This window comes from Pollicipes pollicipes, unplaced genomic scaffold, assembly GCF_011947565.3.
Source record: "Pollicipes pollicipes isolate AB1234 unplaced genomic scaffold, Ppol_2.1 Scaffold_3216;HRSCAF=3773_pilon_pilon_pilon, whole genome shotgun sequence".
Classification (NCBI taxonomy): Eukaryota; Metazoa; Arthropoda; class Thecostraca; order Pollicipedomorpha; family Pollicipedidae; genus Pollicipes; species Pollicipes pollicipes.
Genome location: NW_023596251.1, coordinates 3,194,269 through 3,208,601, shown reverse-complemented (window position 1 = coordinate 3,208,601; position 14,333 = coordinate 3,194,269). Strand labels below are relative to the sequence as shown.

The 14,333-nt window shown below is 48.9% G+C and overlaps 1 protein-coding gene across 1 annotated transcript in view; it reads left to right on the top strand.

Moving 5' to 3' along the window:
- The window catches only part of LOC119090913 (BAI1-associated protein 3), a gene marked incomplete in the record, with an annotated part of 201,384 nt that overhangs the window by 117,239 nt on the left and 69,812 nt on the right, over positions 1-14,333 (top strand). The window contains 2 exon segments of the mRNA XM_037213638.1: positions 5,521-5,559; positions 7,862-8,010. Coding sequence (XP_037069533.1) covers positions 5,521-5,559; positions 7,862-8,010 — 188 coding nt within the window.

Sequence of the window (14,333 nt, the reverse complement as noted above, 5' to 3'; positions counted from 1 at the left end):
AATGGATTGCGGGTAAGCGGCCCCTGCTTGTTCAGCTCCTACGAGGATAAGTGGACTTTTCATCCCGGATACCTTTGCAGGGACTGGAAATGCTGTTAAGGATTTGTAACTTTGAAAAGACACCATTCCTCTTGGAAAAATCCGAGATCTCTTGGGCCTTAAAGATCTCGGTCGCTTGATGTTTGCGACGGCTCAAGCAAATTATGATAGGTTTTGGAAAATAGGCCTTTTGCGCCGTGTTTGTTTAGCTGGCGGGCGGAGTATGCCAACTGAGGGATTTAACGGGTTGGGTAAACCATAGCTAATCTTATGTAACGTGTAAAGGGCTGGGATGGGTGCATATTTTGGGGGAATTACGGGTATGTGTACGGGCAGGGCAATACGTTTACGAAATATTAGATAGACACTACACAAGAAATGCTCTACGCTGCTGCTTGTGCAGCTTTTAGCCCTAATCAGCTCGATTCACAATTATTTTGTAAATGTCGGTGGAAAAGTGTAAGTTCCGGTGTTAACGTTTTTGAAGCTTTTCCATAGTTCAGAACTTGAGAGCAGGGAAACTGTAAACAGACTGATAACGGGCGGATGCAACTGATAATGAGCAGTGGGCGGGGATGGGCGGAATCACATGGGAAGCGGGTAAATTGGCTAAAGAAGACTTTGCCACCATCCCATAAATTTTCTCTTTAAGTGTAACTGCAACTTAATGAACTGCAGACCAAGCTGCATTTTGACGTCCCCTTCTATCAATTGTAACCGATTTTACGACATGCTTGGCTGGCTCGTCAGCCGTAAATGCAGTCAGGATGTCTTTTGAATTGAAAGAGATGCGCCGCATTAGAGGCGGACAATGCAACAGCGGATTGTTTGGCATCAATAATTGATATGCACTTTACCAGGTCGCTGGCCCACGGCAGGTCAAAATCAGGCTATGGATTCAGCGAAGACAATCTGTAGGGCATGGTCAATCTGATCCAACAGCGTAGCATTAGACGAAGCCATACATTTTTTAGATAGTTTTTAAGCCACACAATACTTGACAGAACGAATGCCATTGACCGAGAGTCAGGTACGAAGGTTAGACGAGGGTCAACACCAATCTGTTTTATGATTACTCTGGAGCTTACTACGCGGGTAGTTTCTGGTGCTTTCTTCGAACTTATTTATAATAGGAACTGCATTATGCATCCTTAATGGACTTCTTAAAGATCAGAATAGATCACTGACCTGAAATGATCCAGGCCAGCATTTTTTTTAGGAACATACTGCGTAGCGAAATTTTTAATGTTTACTCAAATGCAATACTCAAAGCATTCTTGTGTGGTTTTGGCCACTATGACCTTCGAAAGGTCAAGAAAGGTCACTGACCTTAAATGAGCACCAGTGACCTTTTGCTCAGAACAGATATTTAGGTTCTGGGGGCACTTACGACACCAACCTGAAGCTGACCTTATTACACCTTATGTGACCTGAAGGTTATGACCTAGGAACCCTAGATTTTGACATGATTAATTTCACGTACAGCCCAAAACACACTGTGAATTTGTCGCATCTGGCTATCTTAGTAGTCAGGTTAGTAAAGAAGTCAGGACCGGGTCTAACTGTCCCCTTGCCCCCCCCCCCCTCCCCCCCCCCTCCAACTGAACGAAGGGTATTCAGCTGGACACCTGGGTGCGCGTTAAATATATTTTTATGAACAGGCCTGATGCTCGCTTCTCGCAACATAAAACATCGTCATGTTTTCCTGGGACAGCTTCAGATTTGAAAATGTTTGAAAATATTTATTAACATAACGGCGAGTACCGCAAAACACCTGAAGCACCGCCAGGGCCACATTTCGGGAAATTGAAGTATTACAAGTGAGTAATAGGGGGCAATCTTGCATGGCTGGTTTGGCAGCACCTCAACGCCACACAAGCGTTTCATGACGCAATCAAACAATGATGTACTGGGGAGACTATTCACTAAATAGAGAAACTGTTTTTTTTCTGAAACAGTCTTTTCCACTAAAAGGTACACCACCCTTTAACTGTGAATCTGCTGCAAGCAAATTAAAAAACTGGCCGATAGCTTACATGACTTCGACGTCAATTTGACAAGCAGCCTGAATGGAACTGGTTCAGAATACAATAAGTTGCATTTATTGGCTAATCTATGATTCATTTATCTGTGCATCACTATTCTGTACTGAGATATCCGATGGAAGGCTTGTGTGCGCCCGCTCCCTCGTCACTCTAGTATGGGGTGAGACCCGTCACTGCCAGGGTTAAGTGTAACCATTAATTCATCTGGCGTCATCTGCACATCCTGCCAGCCTCGTATCGGAAGTATCACGCATTGAAAGCCTTTATTGGTGCCCCGTAATCAGGGTGGCTGTGATATGCTGCTGCAGCGTGGTCCCAAAATCAGCCATAATATAGAGGAAGCCAAGCTCGTCCTAAGGACGCCATCTGGCATATGAAGGCGCCTAAAATGTTGTTATATGTCAATTTGTAAGTGGTCAAATCTCATATCGCCAAGCTTATTCACGGAGGAAGCGTGCAAGATGCAGGACATTGGACGGTAAATTACAGCTTTAAGGCACTAGTGGCAAAATAGCTTAAAGCAAATTTCAGGTTTGGGATCAGGCGAAGCCATAATCGTAAGCGTCCAGCTAGAACTCAAAACTGGCGATGGAATTATCCGTTTCGTCGCAGCGCTTGTCGTAACTCAGACTGACGGCCACACTGGTGACGTAGCTGGCGTCGATTTGCGACCAGCGCCTGCTCTCTCGTAGTATCGACGTTTAACACAAACACCTTGTTATAGTATCGATGCCGGTGACAGACGTCCATTTGACGCGGCAGCCTCGTTCTGCAGTGCAGCGTGCCTGAGTCGGCCGATGAGAGAGAGACGGCAATTTGTCTGCCGTTGACGGCGGCTGCCGGCTTCAGCTGCTTGTTAACGTCGCCGAGAGGCAGCTTTAAGGACACGTCGGCCGGTGCCGGCAGCCTTATTCGGGCCGGAGTGGATCGCGGCCCGCACTCGAGGCATTTAACCCCGGCGCTGGGCTGCGTAGTTTCCTGCGGCTAGCGGCAGCGAGACGTTTTGCTCGTCTTTTGCGATGAGGCGAAGGCGACCAGTAATGAAATAGTAAGGCAAACTCAGTTTTGAAGCGAGCATGACGCAACAGCAGCTATCGCAAAAATCAGTCTGCTGTGTTGACGCTCGCTACTTTCCCATTGAGCCGCTTGGAAAGCCGTGCGACTTCCGCAAATTATTCATGCAGATTTTCCAATTTTGCTTTCAAAGTCCACACCATTGCGCTCATCTGTCGTGTTGTCGTCATTTGTTGCCTCCTCGTTATGTAAACGCTGCTGCATAATCACGTTTCCAGTGCTATCCGTTTATTCCACTATTCATTGAGGGGACGTGGGAGCTGGTAGCATTTGAACAACCGACCCTTTTATTTCCAGACTCACCTCCATCCCTTTTCCATGTAACGTGCCAGGCTACCACCAAATGTCGAATGGGATCAATCGAAGTAGACACTGCATGTCCGTCCACTAACTATCATCGGCTCCCATTTCACGCCATAAACTTAAATATGTCTGTCCGATAGCTCAGTTGGCTAGAGCGCCTGCCTTCCGACTCACTCACCCGCGGCGGGGTGACTTCGAGTCGCTCTAGGCGCTCGCTATTTGGCCTTGACAGCCATGGCCTGCGGCAGGTGGCAGCGGCCGCGATGAAGGTCAAATGACGTCATAGGGCAAGACGGACCGTGCCGAGCACTGCGGCACGTCCAGCTTTAGCCACCAAATTTGCCGATGACGCGGCCGGATGGCAGGGGCAGAGCTCACAGAACAAGCGCTGTTTAGCGCGAGCTCTGGTCCCATAAATCCATCCACTCAGAAGCTTCGGATTAAATCTTTAAAAAAGTTCCGTCAGCAGGAACCTTACCCAATCAGAAGTCTATTGAACATTTAAAATAAGGCCGCTGATATTGACCCGCCATTGACGTGGGCTATGGCGAACTTCAAGCGCTTTAACAAATTTAGTGTAGGAACTGGATTGTTTACCACCCGTAGGCAGTTTTATAAAGAGAGAATGTCTGCCATTTCGACGTAGGGAGGAACTTTCCATCTTTTATCTCGAATCCAGTTTGAACAAGTTAAGAGTAACTATGCACTCCTACGCTGGCAAAATTCTACTGTTTACGGGAAATTGGAGGACGGAACTACGCAGTGCTTCAGAAAGCATGCCTGGATTTTCACAACCGCAGCTGATTTGGCCATGCAGTATGAATTCAGTTCGAAACTTAATTACAACAAAAAGATGTTCTGCCTGGTTGTAACATCAGTGGTGATATAAACGAGCTGGTTCATGGTTAAGAGTGGGGGAGCAGAACCTTAAACCAAGGACCAACCTGCAGCGGGAAATTGTTAATATTTCATGTGGAATGGTGTCAACGTATGAAGAGCAGGTTTTGTGCGTGGGGCGGACCTTGTACGTACATGTGAAAAAATCTGTGCAACTGCAGTTGTATTGTTACTTTGTATGCCTCACCACCAATGTTAAGAGATACGATGGAAAAGCTGGAAAGCCGGTGTGAAAGTATATATATTTTTCCCATCTCGCAAACTTCACGCGATAATATTTATTTCTTACATGACACAAAGGGCATGATGTGGGCTCACAAAATATATAAACTTGGGTAAAATAAAGCTATTTCAGGTCAGCGACTTGATCTGTCTTGAAAGAGTCAAAGTTGCCAATATCCTTCAGCATGTTGTAGATATCTAGCCTTGGAATCAACGTCGTCAAGAGCAACCATAGTCGGCATGTCTCTCAGAGTCATTGGTTGATCGAGGTCATTTTAGGTCGGTGACCTCCATGACTCAGGGACTCAGTGGGCAGTGGCTTTTAAGCAAGAGGGACCGCAATGGAAGGACAATTACTGCGTAAAAGCTCAACACCAGAGACACAAAGCTGTTTGTTACTATTTCCACAAGTCTGCACGAGCGCAGAATGCCACCCGGTAAGCCTTTTTCTAGAGTAATGAGCACATCCTCGGTACGGAGCACACGCGACCTGATGGATGTCAGACGAAACGCTTGTCAATGGTGCTTTGTAAATTAGTATGGCTTGGTCAATGCATTAATTACTGCGTTGTCACTCTAACGTGATGCTCAAAATGGGCACGGTAATTCCCGGCAACATTTATATTTTTGTATTCCTTCACGGGAAAAGGTCAAGGTGGCAAGACTGATAAATATGGATCACCGTTTACTTTCTGCCATCAACCGGCAACTGAATCCCCGTACTGCAAAAAAAGTTCTAAGAATTTGAGTGAAAGAAGAAATGTTGAGCTAGCAAAGTTGGTCATAATAGAACAATGTTAGATATAAGTTTTTCGTTTCATAGAGCAAAGTCATCTACGGTCTTGAATAACCCAACATGTTCATGATTTGCAGAACCGACTCGCTGCCGTTCTGTTGTGACTGGTGGCCTGTCGTTGTCATCTTCTGTCATATGTTCTAGGTGTCGGAGGATATTTCCAAATCACTAGTAGATCTAGAGGTCGGTGTTAGCATGAACTACTCTAAGCACAGCGCACATTGCGCACATTTCTCTGCCCTGGGGCTTCTTATTCGTGCATGACCTGAACGGGAAGTGTGGCTTTGCGTTTGTTACGCTCCTATTGCGCTGACATTCCGATGAGCCGCCAGCTTAATTGGTAACATTTTCTGCTCGCTCACGCCTGCCTCAACTAGTGGCGTTTTGGGTGGCTTGTGCGTGTGACCTGACGGCGAGTGCACAGTGCGTGTGCACGTGCGTTTGGGTGTGCGCGTGCGTGAGCGTGTGCACGTGCGTTTGGGTGTGCGCGTGCGTGAGCGTGTGCATGAGCGTGTGCAGTCCGTGTGCGTGAGGGTGTGCGGTGTGTGTGCGTGTGTGTGCGTGTGGGGGGGGGGGGCGCGTGCGCGTACGCGTATTCGTGCTCGTGTCCGTGTTCGTGCACGTGCGTGTGTGCGGTTTGATTTGAATTGAATACCAACCATGTAAACTGACAGCAGAAATAGTCGATGATATATGGCTTACGTCAGTCAGAGTATACCTCTGTAGATCGATCTACCCCCGCTAGTTTTGCCTTTTCTTGGTAACTCTGGTAACTCAACCACTGCATGCTAAGTTTCGTGAACGGTTATAAAAAAGTCGAAGTTGAGCTGCAGACGAGAAAATACGCCAGTTCCATGTTCGACATTTCCGACAGTTCCGACAGTTATCAGATGAGTTCCGTGCCAAACATCGAACTCTTCATGTGAATAGAATGTTGTCTAAAGCAGCGTTCATTGGTTTTAAACGAATGTCATGAGGGTAATTAGATTCATGCTCATTGTTTTCAAACGAATTTAGTGATGAAATGTGCCAGGCTGTGGCGGGTAAGAGATCGGGCTGTGGCAGACCCGTTCTTTACATACATACTGTAATGATGATGAGCGTTGGCTCGTTCGCCAGTTATGGCTATCATCAGTCTGTCAGAAGCCAGAAGTGTTCACTTTGTGGCAATTCACTGCACCAAGCACACCATGATCACTGGTTACTTAACTATATAGTTGGTGATTAGTATAATAGCACATCGTGCTTTTAAACCGAATCTCTTGGTGGTAAACACTGCTCATTAGGGAAAACGCGCGAGTGCACCGTCACATGTGCTATTTCCATCGAGCATGGCTTAATGCCTGGGATCGGGGTGTTTGCATGCACGCTGGACGAGAAGACTGGTATTCTACCGCATGTCGCAGTAAAGCAGTTTCGCTCCCATGCTAGAATCACTGGCTCGGAAAGGTCCTCGCGTCTTATGTGTTGAGCATATTCCTGCCTGCCGCACTCTTCCGATCTTGCTGGAATTTCTCTGAGAATCCTTTTCCCGCATGTAAGACACTGCATGGTTCCTGAACTACCATCCGTCTCGTGGTGTATGCACTGTCGTACTTGCGCCGCACACTTACCGAGTGGGGATGAACCTCTGTAACGACCAGTTTACTAACACCCTGTCTTTGTGAGTGTTCCTCAAATGTGAAAAGGCTGCGAACCTCCCGCATATAACGCATCACTGGACTACCTCGCTGGCTCCTGCTCTAAAATTTAGCTCACGCAGCCTATTTCGGTGTATAACGTTTCCGAAAGTATTTTCAGTCTATCAGCTTCGCTTGGCTGTATTGTATTGTTGTGCAGCTGCCTCTATGCAGCTGTGTCCAATATCTGCGGCAGACGTCCTCGTCCCAGTACAAGGCGTACGGATAGTTTGTTAACGAACGTGTCTGCCGTGTTTACCTTTGGATTTTTTATATATGTGGTGGCTGGGTATATCTGTCTGCTGTATGCGTGCCGTCTTCTGGCGTACGTGAGTCTGCGAGTACCTCTTCCTTTTGTCAGGACGGGCGGCTCTCATGACGTCAGTGGGGCCCGCCGTCAGTGCAACTGGTCGCGTTATTTGTCTGCGTCTGCCCCTGTGTTTGTCGTTTGCTTGTGCCCTCTGTCGTCCGTTTCCCCCAACGCGTTGTGGTCCGCGCGGTTGTTTGCGCGGTCTCTTGTCTGTGCGGCGGTGTCTGCTATCTGCCGCAGCGGTGTCTGCCGTCTGCACAGCGACGTCCGCTGTCTGTTCAGCGGTGTCTGCTGTCTGTTGCGGCGGTGTCTGCCGTCTGCAGTGGTGTCTGCTGTCTGTGCAGCGGTGTCTGCTGTCTGTGCAGCGGTGTCTGCTGTCTGCGCAGCGGTGTCTGCTGTCTGTCGCAGCAGTGTCTGCTGTCTGCAGCAGCAGTGTCTGCCGTCTGCCACAGCGGTGCCTGCTGTCTGCTGCAGCGGTGTCCGCTGTCTGTCGCAGGTGTCTGCGGATGTGCAGGACACGGTGGGCCGGCTCTGCAGTGAGCTCCAGAGCTCAGACATCCAGCTGAACACCACTCCAGACGCCATGTCGCTCACCATGGGCACAGCCACCTTTGAGCTCTACATGGCCACCAAGGACCTCTACAAGTGAGTCGCAGCGCGCCCATGACGTCACGTTCGCGTCGACGCATGGCGTGATGGACCGCGTGCCTCACCTCGCGGCTGGTGGTGTCGTCACCGGTGACAGCATCGATGGTGTGACCTTCTATGACGGCGCCGATGGCGTGGTTCCCTTCCATCGGCGAGGTCACACCATACCGAGGTGACTCGTCCGTGCTGGGGGTGACCCTCTGTGACGGCGCCGATGGCGTGGTCCCCTTCCATCGGCGAGGTCACACCATACCGAGGTGACTCGTCCGTGCTGAGGGCGGCGCGTTGTTTCGTGAAGCCTGCTGTGTTTCACGGTCGTTTACGTGCTTTGTTGACTCGTCGTTGAACTAGGAAAAAGACGAGTATAGCTACAGACCGGACCGACGCCAAAACACAAGCAGCGACGTTAATCTGTACATATTTTATAGCGGGGCGGTCCAGTACACTTAGCTGTTAGGATCATTTTTCTTTCAGCCCGGTGGCATCGAATAAGTATGGATTAAGGTTCAGTGTGGAATAAGTGGTCTACAGTCAGCATATGGCAATTCAGGTATAAGGGCTACGGCGTTAACTAAACAATATCAATCCAAATGATCTCAAGCTTGTGCATCACCGGCTGCCACAGTAGAAGAACTTCAGTGTTGCACGTTTGTAAGGAGGGATGCTGCGGTCCTGCGGGTCGCTGTTGTACCGAATTGTTCCGATGCATTGTTACAGTGACCGCTGTACGCTGCTCGCTGGTGCTGGCTCGGTGACTGAGCTGGTACAACCAGGGTAATAGATGCCGGGTAGAACGAAATTCAGTACATTGTATTCAGTACACAGCGCAATTTATATATAATAATAATAGCGCAATGCTGCACTAGATGCGCAATGTAGGTTAGAACTTAAGTTTGCACTACACATTTGGCAGCCCGTAGCTGAAGGTAGGTGGCGCATAATTTACAATAATAAATCCACTTAAAGTTTAACTGAATGTTATGCTCCGCAGCATACCCCATAGGGAACTAAAAAAGTACTGGGGCGTACTGGCCTCCAACGCACGACCTCTCAGTTAGGATCTGACATTACTGCACATAACCGGTAAAACTACGGAGAGGGGTGCCGATAGTGTTCTGGTTACCACGCCTGCATTAGCTGCTGCACGTCTGGGGATACGGGGGTACGGGGTCGATTCCGCGCGATGCCTGCCCTTCCTGTCAGGGTAAGAGGCGGGCCACCCCATAAAGCCTCACCAGCTGAGTGCGTAGTAAAGTCCCATTGACGACGACGGTCCACTGAGATCAAAGGGTGAATTCGGGTTACAGCTGTGCGAAAACCAAGCCTTGAGCACGTGAATTTCATGGACTGGTAGGAAAAATACGTCGTGACGTGGCTGCGCTGCCAACCTGCCCTGTGGGGGCTGGGTAGAGGAACAGTTGACATTTGGCCATGATGTGTATCAACCATGTCTCTTCGTGTCCCAGAACAGCCGCTTATGTAGTGAGGTTATTTGGTTATTTGGTCTAGAGCCCTTTCGACCAGGATTGATCAATTCAGTGTTATGGGATGAAGGAGACTGGATGACGGTGGGGCAGAACTACGTGCACCTCGGGGGGGGGGGGGGCAACCGCCGCGCTTGGCTGGCGAGGGGTCCCTCTGTGGAGTATTCTCTGTTCTCCCGGTCGGGGTCCCGGCTCACTCGTGGCTGCTCACTCTTGGCTGACCCATGCAGCCTGCGCCGGACAAGCGGGGCATCGCGGGGATGCAGAACAGGTTAAAAAGAGGATAAGAGGGTCATATTGTGCTTATGTGGCTCATCAAAGACCGTGAATTGATAGGAGGCTGGTAGAGCACACACGTTTGGCTATAGTACCGTCGAAAAACGTATATTTTAAAGTAGACGTGCTGTCCACCGGAATGAAGGGTTCTTCAGAGAACCCCACGTATAGCAGGGCTTTTGATTCAAACTATTCAGGGTCTACGCAAGACATTTGATCCAATTTCACAAAGAACAAGGGCATCAAACCAGCCACGTCAGTCACGTCAGCCACGTCAGGGCCACCGTTGTTGCTCTCAATAGCACGCATTTTTACCTCTTCTACATTAATGCACCGGCATAATGAGGAACCGCTCGCTGTTTGTCCCATTCATCTCCGCGGCCGTGACGACGTAATGACTCTGACCTCGGGGTCGGCCGGGCCCGGAATCAAGGTCACAAGGTCAGCGCACGACATCCGGCCTGAGACTGACAGAGAGACATTCCGCCAGTGAATCAGATCTGGCTTAATGAGATCTCTTGTCTACCTGTCTGCGCGGGGTGTCAATAGCGCCGCGGGCGACGGCAGCAGCTGACTGCGCAACAGCTGACAGCGCGGCAAAACGGCTGCTGCAGCAGTAGCTCCGGCTCCAAAAGACTAAAAACAGTAATCCTGCCGGTCACAAAGTCACGGAAGCGGCCTCGTGATTCGTGACGTATCTAGGTGCTAAGTGGACACGTGAGATGTGCCTTATTGGTGGTACATCGTCACGTGCCAAAAGTATGTATTGGGAGGAAAGGAGGGTGGAGAGTAAGGGTTTGCTCATGTTTTCTGTTGATTAAGCCATGTCACCCACGCCATTTATGTCTGCCATGCCAACCGTGTGCCTGACATCAAACTCGATATGGATGCAGGCTGTGCCGCCTCCGCTCATGTCGGGGCACATATTCCCTGGCTCCATTTACCGTTCTGCGCACGGAAAATATTTTGTACAGTTTCGAATGACGCGCTTGAAAGCTCATTTCCTCGAACAGGAGACCTCGGCTTATAGGGTACGACTCAGCAAAAGATGCGACTGATACTCCAGAAGCCATTGGTCGCCGGCAAGAAGCACTGCGGGGTATCAACGGCTGGCGGCCGCCTTTTAGGGAATCTAGCATCTTGCTGAAGTTTCCGAGACCGGCGTGGCATTCAGTACACGGCGATGTGAGCCTAAAACCGGCCTCCGACTGGCTTCAGTTGCAGAGCCGTCGTGGTAGCAGTCCTGGTCATTTCTCTTCTTGTTACGCCGACTCAGCTGATAACTTTAACAATGACATTTGTATTTCTTTCTTTTTTTTAAACATGGAACGGGAAAATCAAACAGGATCTGCAGGCAACTTGCAAGTTACTGTTTGTCCATTTCCTCTTTTGATCAAGCCGCTTGCAGTGTTTGATAAAGCCGCTTGCAGGGTTTGATAAAGTCGCTTGCAGTGTTTGATAAAGCCGCTTGCAGTGTTTGATAAAGCCGCTTGCAGTGTTTGATAAAGCCGCTTGCAGTGTTTGATAAAGCCGCTTGCAGTGTTTGATAAAGCCGCTTGCAGTGTTTGATAAAGCCGCTTGCAGTGTTTGATAAAGCCGCTTGCAGTGTTTGATAAAGCCGCTTGCAGTGTTTCATGCTTGAGGCACCAGTACCAGTTTCAATATATTTGTATTTTTCAGCTCCTCTGCGTCCGTCAACAAGGCATCAGGCCGACATAACTGCTCTTATGTACGTGATCTGCGAGGTGCCAGTGAACGAGACAGAGGCTGTGTCACGTGACCAGGAATCGCCGGGGGGGGGGGGGGGCAGGCTCCGTGTCGCGTGTCGCCGGCGCGGAGACCGGTCGCGTGACCTAAGGCATTTGGTACCGGGACATCAGCCTGTACGTAACAATGTATGTGTTATATATTCGTCGCAGTTGTACTTAATAACCAACGAGGCTTGTTTTGTTTGGCTTAGGCATTCGGTGGCGGGTTGTCGAGTACTGAGACCGAGTACCGAGAGCGAACAGCTGCCTGCGGTGCCCCAGTTCTTGTCCCGGCTGACCCAAAGCCTCGAATGAAAGTTGTATGGAACAGTTCTTGAGACCGCAAAGGGCTAGGACAATGGATCCCATTACGACATGGCACTTAGTGAGAAGCTGTCGTCACCAGCCCTAGGTGTTAAGCCAGCCAGCCCTCCAAAGGGTTTCGCTGTCGGTGGTGTCTTCGGCTGGCGGGGCAGAAAGCTGTTCTGACGCAAGCGGATTCAGGCTGATCCGGCTTCAAACGTGCGGCTTGAAACCATGCACTAATGAACACGAATGTCGGCAGAACCTCATTCTGTTGTGGACACCTGTCTCGTCAGATTTGGGCACCGGCTGGGGTGGCAATATCACGCTAAGGGAGGTTTAGGCTGGCCTAGTTTTGCCGCTGCAGAACCAAGGCGAAGGTGCAACTGCAGTGCTTGCTCCAGTGCGCGGTAACAAGCACGACTGAAAATCGAAGGGAGCTGAAGCCGAAACAGAATTGCATCGTATAAAAAGCTGTAGCCTTACAAATGGCTTTTCAGTCAACCTCTTCCAGCTTTGCAATTAACTTGCTTGGCAGGGCGAAGTAATTTCAGGGAGAAAACAGAATATTGGGTTCGTTTGTACTCAGCCCGACAACTCGTGAGGAAAGACGAATTGGTGTCGAACTCAAGGTTTATGAGCAGAAGAGCCAGCCCAGGCATCGTTACAGAAGATCGCTCGTGATGTTCGTCGATGCGTTTCGACGTGCTTATAGCGGGAATCTTGAATAGTATACCATCCTGAGTAATGTCATGCCATATCCCGAGCAGTGTCATGCCGTACCCCAAATAGTGACATGCCATATCCCGAGCAGTGGCATGCTATATCCCGAGAAATGTCATGTCATATCCCGAGCGGTGTTATGCCACGTCAATTCAAAAGTTATGATGGCGAATGCACTTAATGCCTGGTGTGCACTTAATGACATTTATGTCTTACACTACAATAGCAGAAGTGTGGTAAATGACGCAAAACGATCACAGACAGCAGAGCAAACTCCAGGGTAGGTAATGATGAAAATAGCATATCCGAGCTAGCAATAAGGATAAAAATATGTGTGCTCTGACTGAACATACGGGTTCAAGGTGTGTGATGTTGGAAAAGGGTAGCTTTGTGTCTTTAGACTGGCTGAGCTCGCATATTCTCATGAAGATGTAGCTTTGTTACTAAGCTAAAGGTCGGCATAACTCATGGAACTCATTTGTAGCGCGGAAAAACATATACATGTTACTTGACCAGCGTAGATTTTTTACTTTTTCTGCTATGTTGTTGAATAAGGTATTTCAATTTATACGAAATTAGTTCGTGTATATAATGCAGCTTCTTTTGATGCAGAATCATACTTTAAAGTACGCTTACGCTTGCGGGATTATGCAAGGTTCTCAGGAGCATCCCGATCAGGGAGCGGCAGCTTTAAGTTCGGGTCGTGGGGTGGGGTCCTGCAAAATCTCCAAAAGATGGCAACTTATGTGAAACCCATTTGAGAAAGGAAACACAAAGGTAAGGTTTTATAGCTATAGACAAATATAAATGTACGCATCCATAACTGGACTTAGCACATCCAATTCGTGCTACGGAGTGTAACTCAGGAGCACAAACTTTCTTCTGGAATAAAGAATTAGGCCTGACTGGGCATGAGTTTGAAACTGGACTGTTGCTTAGCGTTGGGACGGTCTCTGGCATGATTGTGGATATTTTTTAAGAACAAAGATGATCGGCTGCATGCCAGTGATCACATTTCAGACATTTAAAGCAAGCTCAAACAGACAGACGCAACACCGTGTCATGGTTCTGTTTTTCTGGCTTGTTTCGACTGGCAAATTACGATTATTAGTAAAAGGCTGATCATCGTCGTACCAATCACAATAAGACTGGACTCTGCCCATCGCTACAAATTGTGATTTGCTGACCCTTATCTACTTTGGTTTTGTCAACCTGGGGTTGAGACATAGACCTGTCTCAATCAGGGGTTCGATAAGCCGAACGTGGTCCCCATACGTACTTGGGTGTTTTGTTTTTACGTTTGATATATTCCCGACAAGCTTCTTTGGCTGAATGAATCTTAGATCATAGCCCACGATAAACAGAATTAGCAGCATTCCCTGCATCCACCTTCTGATCATGAAATTCCAATTGACGGCAGAATTTCATGACGAAAGTTTGACGTGCCGCGATGCTCGGCGCAGTCCACCCCGCTCTCTGACCTCCCAGACCTTGAGCGGCCGCTACAGTGAGCCGCAGGGTGCAGGCCATCCCAGCCAGGGGCAGTGACGTAGACAGGGAGGGGGGGGGGACTTCTCAGGTTATGCCCTTGTCCCCTGGAGGTAGTGGTAGCCCCGGTGCCCGAAAGCCCCAGTACTCTTTGGCTGTTCAGAACGCCCGTAAATGCTTTAAAATATAAAGAGTGTGTCCTTGAGGCATGACAATCGGACCCCGAGTCTAAAAAGAGGCACAACATAAAACACAGGGCCTGTATACCAAAAAAGGAGGACCCGCTTGGCTAAATGAC